Source organism: Mycena indigotica (genome assembly GCF_014461135.1).
Source record: "Mycena indigotica strain 171206Taipei chromosome Unknown Mind.scaff0003, whole genome shotgun sequence".
NCBI lineage: Eukaryota > Fungi > Basidiomycota > Agaricomycetes > Agaricales > Mycenaceae > Mycena > Mycena indigotica.
In genome coordinates this window covers 1,995,068-2,013,563 of record NW_023503002.1, presented here as the reverse complement: position 1 = coordinate 2,013,563, position 18,496 = coordinate 1,995,068, and the positions used below count along the sequence as shown (strand labels likewise).

The window sequence follows — 18,496 nt, the reverse complement described above, 5'->3', positions numbered from 1 at the left end:
ATGATGAACGAGCCGAAGAGGGTGACCAATCTGATCTCGATGGGAGCGATGCATTCCCTCAACTCGAACTGCATCACGATTGGGATGGGCAAATTATATTCTCCACCGACGGACCGGGTCTACTAGATGTGGATTTCGAGGTGGCCGCTAGTCTCGTGGCTACCGCTCCATCCCCCAGCGATATAACAGACAACGAGCGTCAGATGGTAGAAGAAGACGGTGAATTTGAAGGAGACACAACCGACGAGGAACTTGTGGGCGAGGATCATTTGCCAAACGAGCGCGCGATGCGTATGTTTGTCCTCCCATTCAGTGTTTCTTCTATCAACCCCCTCTCGACCATGAGTCCATCATCGAGTCCTGCTGTTCGTCATCGCCAACCGTTTGGCTCTCCTAGACCAGCTGATATATTGTCTGGCCGTGTCTTCGTCGAGGATTCAGATGAAGAAAACGACTACGACTATTTATCTACTCGTAGTGTCTCCTCTAAAGGAAATGGCCCCCGAACCGGCGCATTTGTTCCGAATGATACTGTTACCGCGATCATAGACGACACCCATTCTGATGTTTTGTCACCCCACCCACATACTCGTCGACGACGCCCAAAACTGGCTTCTGTATGTTTTCATTTCATCTCGCGTGACTTGAACCTAACGTCAAGCATAGTCCAGTTCGAAATCCATTCCTTCTCGTCCACCCTCATTACAAATTTTGTCTTCTTCTGAACTCACAACATCGCCAGAGCTACTTGCACAGACCATGGACCTCGACGATGTTCTTGACCTTGCATATCTTGACTCCGAACCGTCCGAGGAGCCGTTGACCTCTCCAACTGAACAGTCTCGACGGCATCTGAATCTCAGTCGGTGGGGCTGGGGATCAGACACTCCTGCCGCTGATTATGGCAATGTTCTCAAGAGTAGTCCTATGAGCACTCTCTGGCAGGACAACGCCTCAAAATCTAACCGCCCACGTGATGGGGACCGCACACCCACAAACTCCAACCCTCCACCACCCAAGACTCGAAAACCCCCGCGAAAGCCCAAACAGAAAAATCAGCTGGGATATGACAGGGCACCCCAACAGCAGCATTATTTCCGTCATCACCATCCGAACCAGAAAACTCGCGGTTCGTTGCAGCGGAATAATTTCAATGGCTCGCCTCCAGCAATAGCCTGAACAGAAATGCCTTTTTTTGTATCCATTTGAACTCGTGTACATTGTAGCTTGCTAATATTTAACTTTGCAATGGACTTGAACCTTGAAGAGGTGTGTGACAGAGTGTGACTTGCCACATTTCCTTCACCTCCGTTACCGACCAACTACCTCCAACCAGCGCTAGGACTTCCCCCCACTAGCTCTTGGGAGTAATGGCCGAATACCACTACGATGAAGGAGGCAACCTTGCTCTTTATTTCCTCATCACCGTCCTTGCTCTCATCCTCACTCCCTTGACTTTATCCTCTCTTCCTTCACGAAACGCCCATTCCTCTACACAACCCACCCCTTGCCAATGCGAACCGTGCGCCAGTCAGCGGCTCCGTATGCGTCCATCACCTTTGCGACTCCCTGGAAAGAAGTGGGTCATTCATCGCATATACGTGTCTAGTAATGCTCATCGTACAGAGTGTCATTCATTGTCATCGGCTGGTCCGTCTTCGCGCTTGCCTGCTGGAAGGCTGCAAGCACTAAACTGGACAACAAAATCTACGACCCATTCGAAATACTGGGTATTAGACCAGGCTTGACCGAGAAAGAGATCAAAAGCCACTTCAAAAAAAATGAGCAAGCTATAGTGAGCCGTTTATTTTCGTGTCAACATGCTATATGTGCTACGTGGCTTTCCGCGCAGCAATCCCACTCGTTTCTTGAAGACGTGTTACTGACACGTCGCCAGTCATCCCGACAAAGTTCGTGTTACTGCCAACCAAACAATCGAAATGATCCAGGATCGTTTCGTGGGGCTTACCAAGGCCTATAAATCGTGGGTCCATATACCCAGCATGATTCATATTGAAGGCTCACAGTTGAACAGACTTGTCGACCCCGTGATCCGCGAAAACTTGGAAAAATACGGTAATCCGGATGGCCGTCAAGAACTTTCAATGGGAATCGCTCTTCCGGCATGGCTCGTAGCTGGACAAAACAACATCTATGTACTTGGCGCGTATGCTTTGCTTATTGGTGGTTTGCTGCCCGTTTTGGTGGGCCGTTGGTGGTTCGGAAATCGTCAGAAAACCAAAGACGGTGTCAATACGCGTTCAGCCGCCGCCTTTTTTCAAAACCTCACAGAGGACTCTACCGAGGCGGACGTTGTACGGATTCTCGCTGCGGCTTATGCTTTCGAGTCAGTGGATACCTCCAAAGAAAGTACCAAAGGACTGGAAAATCAAATCCAAGCAACCGTCGGCTCTTCGGTCTGGAGCAATATCGTGGGCGTGGATGTGCGACAGCGACGTTCGATGACGCTTTTGTATGCCTACCTCCTGCGAATCGACGCTGGTAAAAGTTTGTTGAAAGGTGAGCTACAGGGACCTGAACTTGCTATTCATTGCTCATCAGTCGATAGAACAAACTGCACTGATTTTGCAAACGCCTATGTTACTGAACGCACTGCTGATAATCGCGCAGTCGCGCAACTGGCTCACTCCGACCCTCGCTATAATGCGTCTCCATGCATTCTTTGCGCAAGCTCTTCCTCCCGCACCAGCTCCGCCTCAGCATCTGGCTCAACTTCCCAACATCAAATTAGAGGAGACTTCTGCCTACAATTTTGACTACTCTGCATATGCTGAGAAATTGAAGGAGGATGGAGACGGGCGTGTGACTGATGTAGAGAAGGCATTGGGCCGTTGGGGTAGGGTCGAAATTGTGGGCACGTCTTTCCGAGGTAATTGCTTCCTCCTTTAAAACGATATGCAACTGATTGTTCTTGTAGTGATTGGGGAGCGCATAATAACGCCTTCGTCCATCGTCTATCTCGTCGTGAAACTCCGTGTTGTGCCGCCTGGCTCACCTGAACCACCCAAACAAGAGGAGCTAGAGCCAGATCAGGCAAAACGGCTAAACCGTGCAGCGGAAGAACGAGAGCAGGCTTTCTTGAACTCAAAACGAGAAGCGGAAGACCTTCAGGCAGGTCAAGTCTTTTCGGGAGGAGCGCACGCGCCGTTTTGGCCGGGGGTCAGTCTAGAAGACTTGTCAGTGTTTTTTTTTAGCTCACAGAACCAACAGACAAGAAAACCTCACTGGTGGATTGTTCTAGCTGACGACAAATCGAATCGTATCGTTGTTCCCTCAGTAAAGATAACTGACGTGCCTTTCCGTCGATCTGGCGATTCAACTGACTTCCGCTCCTATAAAATTCAATTCCAAGCTCCAAATACGACGGGCAGTTTGACCTGGCGAGTATATGTTGTGAGCGACTCCTTCGTTGGCGAAGAGTCGAGCCAAGACATTGTGGTAAGTGTTTGAGCGTTTAGCTATCTTGAACTTCCTGACTGTCCCTCAGATGAAAATTGACGATGTTTCTGCGCTGAATGCAGACGAACAAGGAGAGGAAGACGAAATTTCTGACCCTGAGGAGGATACTATTGCCGGTCAAATGGCAATGATGCGAGGCGGAAGTGTGAAGAAAATCCAGGAGGACGAGGAGAGCGACGATGAGAGCAGCACGGATGATGACGAGAGTAATGATAGCAGCGACAGCGATAGCGACTAGTGTACTGTTTATTTAATAGGCGGTGACGTGACTTGACTGTGACTTGGGTTTTTTCTCTTTTGCTTATGACCACTGCACTCTCCTCACAGTTCAAAACGTTGACGCGACTGCGATGCGAAATTTTTCAGACAACTTATAACCCCAAGAACCTCCGAACGGGGGCCAAATACCTACGAGCGCGTCTTCGAGGGCCATCAATGGTCAACTACTACCCTCAGGTTGTCAACGTCGCTGCTATTGCGCGTGAACACAAGGGACTTGAGCTCATAGACCCGAAAGAGCATCAACGACTTGAGGATGTAGAGGACCGCAAAAGGAGAGGGAAAGGAAATCCAAAGAAGGCTAAAACGAAAGGTGCGGTTGCGCTTTAATGCTTACCAATGCTAACCAACTTCTACAGCGGACAGTCGGAGAGCAGCCAAGAAGCGGTAACACAAAAGATTACTACTGGTATTACAACTACATTCGTTAGTCCGTTTTCAGTTGATGACGTCGCCCACAAAGTCGTTCCAAATTGAGGTCTGCATATTTCCTGCATCAGGTGATCCCGACGAGCGACGTTGGCCTGGAGGTACGGGGTTCATGTCGAGAATGGGGATGTCAGAAGCGTATGGTTCAGACATCCTGTAATCGTAGACCGGGAAATATTGGGGGAAAGTCACTTGAGTCGAGTTGCCGTTGCCCATAGGCCGAGCGGAGGGGAACATTGCTTGTTGTTGTTGTTGTGTGGGCGAATTAGACGCAAACGACCCAGTGGAATCGGAATGGTAGGACATGGCGGACATGCCATACATCGACACTGGTGACAAATCAACTTCAACGTCTGAATAAGAATTGGCCATTGGGTGGTGAAATGTGTTCAAATACTCGACGACGCTTGGATGAACTTGGTCGTTCATGGAAGGGGAAAGTGGCAGTGGTACCACCGGGTTGTGTGATGTCGGAGACCGATCCAGCATGAGAGGTGACATTGTTTCCTTCTTAGCCACCAATCGTGTCTTCCCACCCAGTGTTGACAATTCATCGTTGTCCTCAACAGCAGACTCCATCGAAATACGTCGGATGGAGGGCGAAAGCTTCCCCTTCCGGTAGTCTTCTAGACTGCTGTGTGCCTTTTCTTGCAACCGTAACATGATGTTCTAGGTACTGAGTTCAGCCCTAATCGAGACAAGAGTGGTGGTGATGACTCACGAGAACTTTTCCTGCGCGAAACCCGTGAGCTACCTTGGAAAATAGCTCACAGGCTGAATCAAGTTGGACCAAAGCGGACGGGGCCAAACTCATTGAAGGACATCGAGTAACAATGCTTCCAAGGATGATGGCGGAGCTGAAGGTGTGACCCCAGAGAAACCATATTCTTGAACTCAATTCGGTGACTTGGTTATGAAGGTTTCGCATAAGCGCAACCAGCGAACCCGCACTTCTGTACGCAGCGATAACTGAGGTTCCATATGGGCTGCCCAAAGGGTCTTTTGGATGGTCGCTGATAGCACGCGCAAAAAAGCTACGATGGAGGTATAAGAGATCTGAATCCTGGTTCAGCCGCTGTCACTCGATGTCACAAACAACGGGCACATACTCATTTCTCGAATTGCCAAAACGATATGGCGTTGCAAAATCAGCATGATGGAGTCCTGGAAGCCACCAGTCCTCGGTTCAGAGTTGCCAAAGCCTGCTACCTGCAGAATTTGAGGCACAGGGAAGGCACGCATTTTACGATCAAGCTGTAACACAGTCGCATAGGTTGGGGTCCGAGCGCCGAATGCCTGGTCATGGAGATGGACCATGCATTCCTGAGGTAGTTGATAAAGCGTTCAAACAAGTACGGCCACTTACTGAAACGAAACGATGCTTCCAATTATGGTCTATTGCGACAACATCAGCTGGCAGGGATCGGGGTAAATCGGTTCACCTACAAGCTTGATCTTCTGGTGGCTCATTTGAATGGGGCATCTTGCAGTCAACATGTGCCAAGGTGAATGATGTTGGGCGTCCCAATCTTGGAAAGGAAAAGTCAGTGTCGTTCAGGGCAGAATGCAACTGGCTAATCACGTCCAGGCTCCCCAGCTGTCATAAACGTACAGCTGCAGAAGGTTAAAAAAAACAACACACACAACTATGATGGCGCGTACCTCCCAGAATAACTCTCGTCGCCGCTGGGTTTCTACGACATCAACTTTCCACCGACCACTATCTCGATCTAAAGAGAGATAGTGTGGGTAATGCTGCGCATGGGAGGTGAAGAGAAACTTTACGTAGTCCAATCTAGCAGACAGTCCGTGAGCGGAAACGACTAGTGAAGAGGAATAAAGCGTACACTCTGAGCCACTTTGACAGCGATGCCCATAATTGCCCATCGCGCACCCGAACCGGTCCCGTGACGGTCGCTGAGGAATAGGTAAAAGGCCATCAGGAACTGGCCAAAGATGAGGGGTGAGGCACAAGGTCCATAGCTTATACGCACGAGGCATTGTACTGTATTGATTGTGGCATGGTCGAAAAAAGAGTGGAGGAAAAGCCTACGTTGACGACATTAGTTGCGCCAGCGCATTTACCTCAAAACAAAGAAAAGAATGGCTTACGCGGCGCGGGCCAGTTGATGATACTTCTCCGCTTCGAGGTTGTAGGCGGGTTCATTGGTGTCCATGAGTTGCCCGATAGCGAGCACTATGAACATCAATGCAAGACGGTGAGTAAGGAGAGGCTGTTCGGTCGACATAGCAGGGTTTGGAGCATAAAATTGAGCGTAGACCTCGTCGAAAGACTCCGGCGATATAGGAGCGTACCTGAAAGGTATTCAAAAGGGTTTGAAGTGGAGTAATGCGAGCTACGAACATCCAAGACGCATGAGTGAAGTAGATGTCGCGCAAAGACGCTGCTTTTGCTGCTGGCGGGAGATACCAGAATAGAGTTCGAAGTGGATCGCCGTCTTCAGCGGGAGGGATAACCGGTGAAATTGGAAAGGCAGCTGCGCGGGTGAGGATATGGCTAGGAAGCACATTTTGTAAGCTCTTGAGATTGTTGCTCTCCGGTTCGTTCTCCTCTGCTGTCTCATTCTATTCGAATAAAATGTCAATCTTGGCACCGGGAAGCAGTCCACCAACCTGTAGGAAGTACTATGGCAAGCCATTTAGCATAGTCTATGAATGACATCAAGCCAGAAAAAACAAACCCAGGAGTTGGCAGTTGTACCAAAGTATTTCGCTCCCCCAGACATGCTGATGGACAGTGAACCAAAGGCGTCGACGACATCAGGGTTATGTTCTTCGTCTTGGGCTGAGTGTGGAATATTTCTGAGAGCGGGTACCTCTCGTTGAAGTGGCGCCTTTATGCGCAAGAGCTCTTCTGTAAGCAAAGGGTGGCCGTCATTGGAGATATGAGAGTGGGAGACTCGGAGAGCATCTTCTAGCTCCCTGACACGATTAGCAAGCTCCCCAATCTTTTCGTGCAACTCTTGGGTAGACGCGAGGACGAAGCGGTTGCCCTGGCCGGTTGTGAGACTGCCCTATAGGATGTCATGGTTGGAGTAAAGCGACCAGACAGAGTGGAACTCACATCGGGGCAGATTGCTCCACATCCCCGCTAGAAGGCACTGAGTGAGAGAGTATTCAAAGCAACCGACTGAAAGCACCTTGACGCAGCTACTGCAAGGAATTGCTCTGTCGCATCGCAGTTTCAAGCTTGTTGGCCGCTTAGATAAAAAAACGATAACAAGGCATAACAAATCATACCGTCGGCACTCTGCACAACTGAGTCTGGTGGCCCCTTTGCGTCGTTTCTGACTAGTGGGTGACTGGCCAGGGTCGCGTTTGGGTTCAGACATGGATGACGGTTGGAAAGAAGCTTCAAGCTGCTATATAACGCCCCCCGAAGCTTGATTTTCGATGGAACCATAATAGAGTACTACAATTAATGTCCTAAGTCTATACCGAGCGCAAACTACTATCGTCCTCCAGTGGCCGTTTCTCAACTGTCTCCGAGCCTACTTGAGCAAGTTCTGGTGACCCTCCAGTGGCATCTCGAACGTGAATGTCTGCCACAAGCTCATTTGTGGTCGGACTGATTGGCTCTGACAACGATGAGACATCTGACGAACTGTAAACCGAGTTTGCCCGGTTGTGGAGAGGCGCTATTGATGGAATCGAGGTGATACTGGCCCTTGAGCTGAAGAAACCAGTCAACTTGCGTGATAAAGCGGCGGGTTGAGTGGGAGGGATAATCGGTGATGCGGTGGCTGTTGTTGCCGAAGAAGGGCCGCTGATTCGATTCACCGCTGTGTCAACTTTCCACAACTTGAATGCACCCCAGCCTTTCTTTTGCGTATCTGGCTCCTCATCCCCTGTGGTCGACGCTGGTAAAGGCGGCAGCTTGACTTCGCTGGTACCGATATTGTTCTCCGCAATGAACTCTCGCAAGGCAGTGACACAAGTCTCCGACGCCTCCCTCGCCTCATTTGACTCGGTTAAATCATGTCGAGTCTCATCCAAGGCATCTTGCAAAGTCTTCACTTGTTTCTGAAGTCGGTCAACTTCATCTGAAGGAGCGAGTGTTTGATATGGGGGTTGTGGAGGAGATGTACGGCCAAACAACCCTGACAAACGGCGGTTATTGCTTGCAGAAGGAGCTGCCAGGACAAGGGGCAAAGACGAGGTCTCGATTGTTGAATCGGACACAGAAGAAATGCGGCGGTGGCCATTTGGCCGAGCGACAAATGATTGAGCCGCGAATGTACCAGTGAGCGGTGTAAATGAGGCGCGTTTCGATGAAACAGGCCCTAAGGAGAAGGCGGAAGGAGTATTTGCCCGGGTTATATCGAGTGTTCCAGGTTGCGAGCTTTGCCGTCTACTTTCAGCTTGCAATCGCATTAGACCCCGTCTAGGATATAAACGTCAGAGACGAAAGAGAGAGAGAGTAAGAGAGGGGGGGGATATTACCTGCTCTCCTCAACCTTAGTCCGCAACATGGAGATAGCCTCCTCATCGTCTTTGTTTCTTCGTCGGGAGTCTGAGAGGGCTTCATCAAGAGACATGGCCTTGTCGGTAATATGCGACAAGGCGTCTTGGAGCTCTGCTTCTTTCACATGGGCGGCAGACAACAGGGCGAGGAGGTCGTCGCGCTCCTTTGTCATGTCTGTGAGTTGAATTCGCAGCTGGCCAATGATATGGACCAGAACAGAAGGGTCAATGTCCGGCAATTGGATTGGAGGGGTGGGCTCGGGTTGTGGCGGGTTTGCAGGTGTCGGAGGGAGACTTTCTGTGTCGAGTTCATATTCAAGCTGGATAGAAAGGTCGATGGAGTGGTGTCTGCTTTCCGGAGTGGGCATTTCATGGTATGCGAGATGAGAGGGCATGGCCGTTCATGAAGGGAGTCGTTCAGGTTCGTTTCAGAGTTGGTCGCGACGGGTGTGACATGCTGGTAACGGGCATGGAAAGACATATGGAGGACATTGATGACTTTGAGACGTTACGGTTACATACAAATTTCCGATTGACAACCTTGTTAACTTATTCCTGCCCGTGATGAAGCGGGTCTACGCATAAAATTCCGTTTTGCTCAGCCCATGCATAGCCCCACCGATGAATCCATTCTCTCACCCCTGTGGCAAGCCGTGCTCGTCTGGTCGAGTCTTGTCCAGTGTGTTTTTCCTCACCGACGATGATATAAGCTACCGCAGTCAGTGATGCGGATCAATAGGTGACCACAATCTTACCTAAACCAAAGAAATGCTCTTGCTCCAGCTGCGCGAAAAATGAGAAGACAAATTTGCTAGGCGCGGTTGACTTACAGCGAGTAAGAACTCCTCGAGTACCTCGGTTGCTTCATTGGAATGCAATCCGTGCAGATCGAGCATAGCTTCGGTCCGCTCTTCTGGTGTGAGCTTACTGTCGCCTCCCTCCCGGCTGGCAATACCAAGGATAACTCCTAGCCCTGCCCCACAACTACGACCTCGCACGGTTCGATCTCCTGGATCATCTGACCAAGAGGCTTCCCTGGAACGGACAGCCTGTTCAGCGACATATACTCTTTCCCGGACCAACTTGGCTGCTGCTCCTGCCATTTCCTTGGCCATTCTGTCGTTGAGTTCGTGGCCTTCTCGACTGAAACGTTTGGCTGCTGCGCCGTCTCCCCCGCCTCCACGCATCTGCGGCACGTGATAGACATGCATTTCGTGCAGCTCCCAACTGGAGTGCACGAGAGCGGTAAGTCATATACATGTTGTTGACCGAATCGCCTGTAGGCAAAGTGGGTAACAATGTTGGCGGCCGAAGCTTGAGACGAGGCGAAGACCGAGGCGCTACAATGGCGGAACGATGATATAAGCTATCGGCTGAAGGGCCCATAGCTTCCCGGCGAGCAATCATGGCGGGATCATTTTGGGAAACTGTCTTTTTGACAGCAGCAGAAAACCGCGTTCTCCCCGGGTCGTATACGTAACCTGTTCGCCGCCCTTTCCCGCCATCCAGCGCGGGAAATTCGTCAGGAGGAGGGACAGGTATCATACCCGCCAAAGGGCCAGTGCCTGGAGGAACATGGCGTAAAGCGACACTGAGACTTGCCATATCGACATCCTTGGGGAGGTGATGCAGGAACTCGCAGTTCTCTTGCTTTGCACATGTTCCACGGAGCCAGAACCGACACAAAGCTCGTTCAAGGTCATGGCTAGAAAATAGTTTCTTGTCAATCACGTCCTTGCGAAGGGAATGACAAGGGGGTACCTGAAGCGACAGTCTGCTCTCAGACATTCACCTGCCACAAAATATCGACAAACACGGTTGCCGTTTGGAGAAGGTCTCCCATTAACGTATCTTGGGGGAGATCGCAGATCTTGACCTCGCCCGCGACCAACTACTGTGACTCGGCTGCCCATTTGCTGGACTCTTGATTGTGGTGCTGGTCCAGCTCTATCCACTAACCATGCCATAGCCCGGTCAAAATCATAGCCATTGGCAGCAAGCGCATCTTCAAGCTCTGAGGGAGCAAGAGAAGACCCAAACACAGAGCTCAACACATCAAATGGTGTCATTCCCTCAGTGAGGACTGCTGCCGCATCTATTTCTGCAGTATCGTCCGGGGGAGAAAAGCCGCTGGACTCAGAAGAATCTGGGTAGGTATTGGCAAAGTGTGATGACAAATGGTCCATGGATTCGGGGGACCTGGAGGAATTGGAGTTGGACGAGGTAGACCACTGATCAGAGACCGAGAGCGAGTGGAAGGCATTTGGTAGAGACTTGGCTGCGAATGGATCAAATGGATCTTCGTCGTCGTCGTCTTCACCAAGAAGCATCGAAGAGCGCAATGAAGAGCTTGGGGTAAGAGATCGCTCAGGAATGAGTGGGGCAGCGATAGCCAAGTTGGAGCGGAGTGGACTATGAGACCACATATCTGGAGACGGTGTCTCCGCGCGTAATAAAGTGCCTGGATTAGACGAGGCGGCAGAAAGAGGGCGGGGAATAGGTTTAAATTCCGAAGCTTTGGCATTGAGAAGACGAGGTGATGACAACGGAGATGCGGGGAGACTGGCCGTAAACTGGGGTACATGAGCCAGAACAGGTGATGACTGGGGCGAGTAGTCGTTCTTGGCTGTTATATACGACGTTGATGCCGAAACAAGTGGGGATGTCACAGGCGTATGTGGCCGACGGAATACAAGACCCAGTGGTGAACTGGGAGCAGAATTGCTGGGCGTTAAACGCGCAGAGGCACGTGAGGACGGTCTTGAAATTGGTCGTCGCGTTGGAGTAAGGAAGAGGAAAGGGACCCCAGCTTCATCGTCGTGGTGTTTATGCATGACATCCAAGACCATGGACTCGACCTGTTAGCCAGTCAAAGGTATGATCATATAGGTATATTGAGTCCTCACTATCTCGTCGTCAAGGCTATACGCATCCTTCAAGACATTCTTCAGTTCATCCTCCCGCTCTTCACGCAATAAGGCAACAACTTGGTCGACGAATTCGGGCGACACGCGTGGATCCTCTTCGGGCTCGAGTTCGTAGACGTCACTCGGCAAAGGCTTGTACTGTCGAGCAATCGCCAGCAAATGAGCCCGGGTATGGGGAAAACGGGCCGAGGGCATGGTGGTCAAAAGCAAGTTACATCAAGATCATTCTGGACTCAATCGTCTAGCTCTACAATGGGCAAACACAAGCATATTCATGGATCATATACAACGGCAAGTAGCATACTGAACACGCAATGCAGTCGTATGGTTTAGAACTAGGAAATGCAGTTATAGAGCTAGAAAAAAAATCAGAGCAAGGCGTCGACTCACCCGCAGTGGCGTGAAGAACCAGCGGTTCTTTCCTGCAGTATAACGCTCCTCCAGCAGTTTTTTTATCGTCTTCTTGGCATCCTCGCGCTGGGAGGGTTCTTTGAAGGTGTCGTTGGCAACGGTGCCCTTGAGTCCTTCTAATTCGAGTGCATATCGGGTAGGGAACAAGTGCGAGTAGTTTACAACCTGTAGGATATTAGTTCCGATCGAGAAATCGTTCGCTCAGCAACGCACCTTAATGAAAGGTTTGACCTTACTCCGACGCGATACTTTTTTCTGGCCCATACGGCGGGTCACCTTGCGAGGGTATCGTTCTATCCCAGCTACAATAGCATGCGGATAGGGCCTTTCCTTGGTTCCTTCGTCCAGCTGCTTGATCACCACGACCTTCTTGCCTGCTTGCCGACCTTGGAGGAGGAGAGCAACCTTAGCTCAATCAATACTATCCGAAAAATGCGAGTGCGCAATCAGGCAGACCTTCCCGGGTTTGTACACTGGGAAGAAGATTATATGTGGGCAACGGCAAAGAGCCACAAAACGCACCTTTAACCATGAGTGTCTTGAGGTCGATGAAGTTTCTTGGGATGATATGTGACAGACGTGACTGCTGCTTAGTTCTCACATGATTTTGGTTCAACAATCACAACAATTCAAGAACCAGAACCGGAACCACTACATGGAGTGTGTGCGCAATTCCACAAATACCTCTGTAGAGAAGATCGGGAACGGGCGGTGAAGTATCGGGTCTGTGTGACGGTGCGTCAGTTCGTTTGCTGTGATCCTTGGGTCCTTGTAGTTGTAGTTCGTGTAATAATGGGGGGAGCTTGCGACCCCCATTTCTGATATAGGGTACCGTTTCCCGTTGATGTCGTAACCTGCGCGAATAACCTCCTTGGATATATTAGTCAGCGCTTGGTAAGCAGCCCGCGCGCGCAGCCAAACGCGCGAGCGTTTGTCACCTGTGTGTGACCTCTGTCATCCGGGTGATTTCGGCTGATCTCCCGTGTCACCTTTGACACGTTGACAGCACATGCTGTTTGCAACGCTTTTCAGGCAGATTGGCTTGATATAGTTAGCTCAGATGAATGATAATGCTCGCAGCTGGCCACTTAAGACTGTTTCTTGTGCTTGCTTCTTCCCTTTCCCTTCTCCCTCTCTGTTCTGGGTATTGTCCTTAGAATCCCTTATAAATTTTTGTTTAGACTAAAATAATAGTCAGGGCTGATGCAACTTCCAAGTGTCTATAGTATTCTGCTAGTGATATTCATTTGGCTCCTGATGTATCTTTTACTTTAAAGTTTCTATTCAGACAATAATAACTATATAGGACTACTCCTCCAAATACTCCTCAGCGCCAAAGAATAGCTGCTCAACATGCAGAAAGACAGGGTCGTGTTCTTGATAGCCCACATATACAGGGCAACCTCAAGCTGGCCCTAGCAGACCAAATTTAGTACAGGTTCCCTATCATGGCAGAAATCTTAGCCTCTCTCAAGAGGTAGCTGGACAGCTAGCTGCTCTAGGTCTTCAAAATAATCAAGTTGCTGCTGATGTCTTTCAGCAAGGTCATGCAGATAATCAATACATGGGCCTTCCTGTCAATCAACTGCAACAATTGGCTCAACAGTTACAGCCAGGTTTGGTTTTTAAAAATAAAAAGAATAAAATTAAAATTAAATATGTTTAGTTCCACAAGCAGATGATGATGATATTGAAATGCAAAGTCCACCACAATCTCCTACTTTAGGACTTCAACAACTACCACAGGCCCAGCTACAGCCACAGGCTCAACCACAGGCTCAACCACAGGTGCAACCACAGGTTCAGCTACAAGACCAACCTCAACCACAGGTTCAACCACAGGCTCAGCTACAAGACCAACCACAGGTCCAACGACAGGCTCAGCTACAAGACCAACCACAGGTCCAGCCACAGGCTCAGAATCAAGTACAACCTCAAATTCTTGCTGCACCTGATGAAACTACTAGAAGAGCTAGAGATCCACATCCAGATAATGAAAATTTGCTCTATTGTACCACAGGAAAGCATTATCAGCCCTCTGCTGATTTTGGGAATTTCCAAACTTGTGCACATTGTCGTGCCGCCAGCGTGCATATAGAGAACAGAGAAGAGGAGTACAACAGATGCAAGCAGCACAACAGGAACTTGCTCAGCAGGTAAATCCACAGATAGCAGACCCAGTTGCTGTGAATCAGAATCAAGATATAGATCCTCTAGATCAACTTGCTATATCTGCTGAAGATTGTGCTTTGCTTAAAAATGTCCGTAAAAAATTAATGGATATTCAACTGGAGTCTTGTAACTCCTGCCATGAGAAGTGGTTTGATCTACAGGTTAAAGATGGAAAATGCAAACAATGTCAAAAGTCTGACAAACTCTGTGATGGTAACAAGATGGATCCTGGAATTGCTCCTCTTTTACCTCCTTTAACCCAGATGGAGGAAATTTTGATTTCACCTGTACATGCCCTTACCCAAGTATGGCAGATTCATGGAGGCCAATATGCTTATCGTGGGCATATCTGTAACTTTCCACGAGATACTGCAGTATTTCACAATAAAGTTCCTCTTCTACCAGAGGAATGTGAAATTGTTATTTTTCGTCGTCAATCTGCAGCTAACCAGGAAACTGTCAATGAGGACTTTCGTGTCCGAAAGGCAGTTTTACATCAGTGGTTGTCTTTTTTGGAACAGCATCATCCAACCTTTCGATCACGGCAGGTTGAAATAGATTGGAACCGGCTAAACACCTTTGCTGCTGATGCAAATGTTATGAATCAGCTTCAAAATGTGACAGTAGAAAATCTACAGCCAAATTTGGATCAAGGCCCTCCTCAACAGAATGCAGAAAATCCAGGTGTACCACTGTTTTCTGGAGGTTTTGCACCTAATATTCGTTCTGGCTTAACAGAGTTTGAGCAACTTGCTGCAGCTGCTACTGGGAATAATCCTGAGATTATTTTGACTTTACCTCCCGTGTGGTACTCCAATAAATGAGAACAGTGCACATCCTATAGCTATTGATGCATTTCCTACTCTTTTCCCCTTTGGACAAGCAGATTTCAAAGAAACTCGTCATAAGAATGTAACAATGGAAGAATGGGCAGCACATCTACTTCGCTATCAAGATGGAAGATTTGCAAGGCATCCCAGGTTTCGTTACTGGGCATTAAATACAATTTTTCGACAAAGAGCAAAAGAGAGCATCAAAGTGGTATGCTCGTAGTCATGCAGAAGATGGCTCATTATCTGTTGAAGAAATCAGAGAATTGATTGAGGGGAATAATGCAGATCATCTAGCTCAGCGTGTTTCTAGGTCAGCTGCACCAATTGAAGGGTCTCGACCATTCTGGTCAAGTAAACGTAAAGATTTAACTGCTCAAATACGGGATATTGGCTGTCCTAGTGTTTTTTTCACCTGCTCAGCTGCAGATATTCAATGGCCAGATTTACATCAACATATGCCTGGATGGAATCCCAATATAAATGATCCTGATATGTATAGGACCAGATGGAAGGACTTAAATGAGAATCCAGGTATGGTGTATTAATTATTCTGGATTACATAAACATACTAATCTTCTCTATAGCTATTGCAGCATATTATTTCCAGAAACGTTGGGAGGTTTACTTTGAGTATTTTATGAAAGTCAAGTTTCAGATCAAAGACTTTTGGTGGAGATATGAATGGCAGCATCGAGGAAGCAGTCATATACATGGTTTTCTTTGGTTTTCAGATGCTCCAGATGTAGAAAAACTGGATCTCAAAAAAGATGAAGATGTTCAAACATTCATCAATTATTGGGACCCATTAATATCTACCATGAATCCTGATCAGAAACACCCTCCAGCTGAAACTCATCCATCTGCACAACTTTTTGATACTCTTCAAGATACCAAGAGAGAATTAGCACAGCTCTTGAATCGTTTTCAAAGACATACCAAATGCGCTCCAGGATATTGTTTACGCAGGGACAAAAATACATAAGGATTTTTGCCTGGTTTCACTTTCCCAAACCTTTGAGAAATACAACAGGTTTACATACAGAACCAGGTCAAATGCATCCTGAGCTCCATCCAAGGAGAAATGATGAACTCCTAAATGCTCATCACATTGTTATGATTTTAGGATGGCGGGCTAATATGGACTTTAGGCCTGTGCTAAATAAGAATGCAGTGATTGCTTATGTAGCAAAATATGCAAGTAAAGCAGAGTCTCAATCTAGCACTATGGCTGATATGCTTAAAAAAGCAGTTTCCTCTCTTAATGACTCTGATGCTGCTCAAATTGCCTATCAGAAGATGTTGTCTGCTTTTGCTGCTGAGAGAGATATGTCTGCTCAAGAAACCTGTCACATTCTCTTAGACTGTCCTATGGTTAGATCATCAAGAGTAGTCAGAAATGTCAATGTATCAAAGCAAGAAGAAGATGTAGAGATTGACTTTGAAGGCAATACTGTTCGCAAAAAACTGGATTACGGCAGGCATACAGAACTAGGCTTACTGGTAATATATCTGCACAATTGAAAGAGGAGTTAGAGAAAACAACTTTCCTCCATTTCCTTCGGCACTGGACTGTCAATGGCAAAACTCTATCACGGCGAGGTGGCCGTTCTGCATTACCTTATGCATTGAATATCTGGCCTCGATTTATTCATGACACAGCTGATAAAAATGTCTATGAGAACTGGTGCTATGCTCATATGATTCTACATCATCCTTTTGTACAGGAAGCAGACTTGCTAAAAAATCATGACAACTGGATTACTGCATATGAAACAGATTGTGTACCATTCAATCTCCCACATGGACATGATACCTTGCCTACAGCTGAGGAAGAAGATGAGGAAGAAGACCCAGATGCTGAATCAGACTCTGAGAGTATAGCACCTGATGATGATGATCCTCAAATGGCACAGTTTCAAGCAGATTGGATGCGTGAGGCTGGGCGTCGTCCAGGAGAAGTAACAACAACAGACTCATTACTGAAATCATTAGGCATTCGTGAATTAGATATCAGTTACAACTGGGTGGAAAACTCACCTCCCATGGCTGATATCAAAGCTGCAACTGAATGGTTGCCTGAACAGCTTAAACAATTTCCTAATGATACTATCCAGAATCTCCCTCCAGAGGATTATACAAAGTTGAAAGGGGAACAACAGCAACTTTTCCTTCAGGTTATGGCATATATCAAAGCATTAAAAGCTGGGAAATCACCAGAGCCACTCAGAATCAATGTGGATGGTACTGCAGGGACTGGTAAATCAGTGCTTATTCGTGCTATTACTACTGCTTTTGAGAGGAATATGCAGATGAGCTAGATGGTAAAGATCCTGTTATTCGGATGGCTCCTACCGGAATTGCTGCATTTGGAATCAGAGGATGGACAATCAATTTTGCACTTTCTATTCCAGTTACAAAAGATAGTAATTTTTCAGAATTAGCTCCTGCCTCTCTTCAGAAAATGCAGCAACGCTGGCATAGTATGCGTATTTTTATCATTGATGAAAAGTCAATGATTGGAAGGGCAATCTTAGGGAAAGTGGACCGTAGGCTCAGACAGATTTTTCCAGCTAAAGCTGAGGAAACTTTAGGAGGTCAATCAGCTATAATCTTTGGAGATTTTTTCCAGCTCCCACCTGTGGGTGATAGTGCTTTGTTTTCTACTAAGCAAGCAGATGGGCCAAGAGGCCAACTTGCTGCTGAAGGAAGAATGGTATATGAAACCTTCAAACAGTCTCTTACTCTTACTCGGGTTTTCCGTCAAGAAGGTGATGATCCCCGTCAAACAGCCTTCAGAGAGGCATTGTATCATTTACGAGAGTATGCTGTGACTGAAGAAGACTATACTCTGCTTTCAGAGCGTTTCTGGGATAAACTGTCTGCTGAAGAGCGTGCTACTTTCAGTGATGTTATTCACTTGCTGCCAACTCATAAACTTGTTGAAGATGCCAATCTTCGAAATTTGGCAAAACTCAATAAACCTATAGTTCGGTGTAAAGCTACACACCATCGGATAAACAAGGCTTTGTCAAAGAAAGGATCTCCTGAAGATGCAGAAGGGTTACATCCTATGATTCTCCTCTCAGAGGGTGCAAAGGTTATGATCACTAGAAATATGTGGACTTCTAAGGGATTAGTGAATGGTGCACAAGGCACTGTCCAGAAGATTTGTTATGCCTCTAATGCAGATCCTCAAAAGGACCTTCCAGCAGTGGTATTTATTTCTTGTCCTGATTACTCAGGTATATTGCACAGTAATATTCTTGTAAACTCTTTCTTAATGTGATTATAGGCCCTCAAACTCCAGGTTGGACAGGCATTGATCCTTCTTGGGTGCCTATTACTCCTGTAACAACAAATTGGGAAACCAATGGTACTCCCTGTTCTAGAACCCAGTTTCCTTTAGCTTTAGCTTGGGCTATCACAATTCACAAAAGCCAGGGCCTGACACTTTTGAAAGCTGTCATTGAACTTGGTCCT

The 18,496-nt window shown here is 47.8% G+C and overlaps 5 protein-coding genes across 5 annotated transcripts; 2 read left to right on the top strand and 3 right to left on the bottom strand.

Annotated features, from left to right (window-relative positions):
• Positions 1-1,248: 1,248 nt before the first annotated feature.
• MIND_00332500 (J domain-containing protein) lies at positions 1,249-3,718 on the top strand (the record flags this gene model as incomplete). The annotated part of the gene is made up of 9 exons (XM_037360180.1): positions 1,249-1,269; positions 1,359-1,579; positions 1,627-1,836; positions 1,898-1,984; positions 2,036-2,520; positions 2,570-2,890; positions 2,939-3,180; positions 3,232-3,459; positions 3,509-3,718. 9 exons carry the CDS (start codon positions 1,249-1,251, stop codon positions 3,716-3,718), a joined length of 2,025 nt encoding a protein of 674 aa, XP_037223065.1.
• A 50-nt stretch (positions 3,719-3,768) lies between these two features.
• MIND_00332400 (Mitochondrial 37S ribosomal protein S27) lies at positions 3,769-4,150 on the top strand (the record flags this gene model as incomplete). The annotated part of the gene is made up of 2 exons (XM_037360179.1): positions 3,769-4,072; positions 4,119-4,150. Exons 1-2 carry the CDS (start codon positions 3,784-3,786, stop codon positions 4,148-4,150), a joined length of 321 nt encoding a protein of 106 aa, XP_037223064.1. The 5' UTR covers positions 3,769-3,783.
• A 47-nt stretch (positions 4,151-4,197) lies between these two features.
• MIND_00332300 (Fungal-trans domain-containing protein) lies at positions 4,198-9,068 on the bottom strand (the record flags this gene model as incomplete). Its single annotated transcript, XM_037360178.1, has 17 exons — positions 4,198-4,857; positions 4,910-5,244; positions 5,298-5,511; positions 5,555-5,583; positions 5,635-5,717; positions 5,771-5,802; positions 5,851-5,918; positions 5,974-5,983; positions 6,036-6,134; positions 6,183-6,237; positions 6,301-6,504; positions 6,554-6,774; positions 6,823-6,834; positions 6,891-7,223; positions 7,274-7,300; positions 7,648-8,593; positions 8,653-9,068. The coding sequence occupies 17 exons, from the start codon at positions 9,066-9,068 to the stop codon at positions 4,198-4,200; spliced, it is 3,744 nt and encodes a 1,247-aa protein (XP_037223063.1).
• Positions 9,069-9,222: 154 nt separating this feature from the next.
• MIND_00332200 (uncharacterized protein) lies at positions 9,223-11,795 on the bottom strand (the record flags this gene model as incomplete). Its single annotated transcript, XM_037360177.1, has 6 exons — positions 9,223-9,383; positions 9,429-9,456; positions 9,504-9,900; positions 9,932-10,378; positions 10,435-11,531; positions 11,580-11,795. 6 exons carry the CDS (start codon positions 11,793-11,795, stop codon positions 9,223-9,225), a joined length of 2,346 nt encoding a protein of 781 aa, XP_037223062.1.
• A 134-nt stretch (positions 11,796-11,929) lies between these two features.
• MIND_00332100 (60S ribosomal protein L27) lies at positions 11,930-12,543 on the bottom strand (the record flags this gene model as incomplete). Its single annotated transcript, XM_037360176.1, has 5 exons — positions 11,930-11,935; positions 11,991-12,176; positions 12,225-12,416; positions 12,468-12,484; positions 12,534-12,543. 5 exons carry the CDS (start codon positions 12,541-12,543, stop codon positions 11,930-11,932), a joined length of 411 nt encoding a protein of 136 aa, XP_037223061.1.
• Between the last annotated feature and the right edge of the window lie 5,953 nt (positions 12,544-18,496).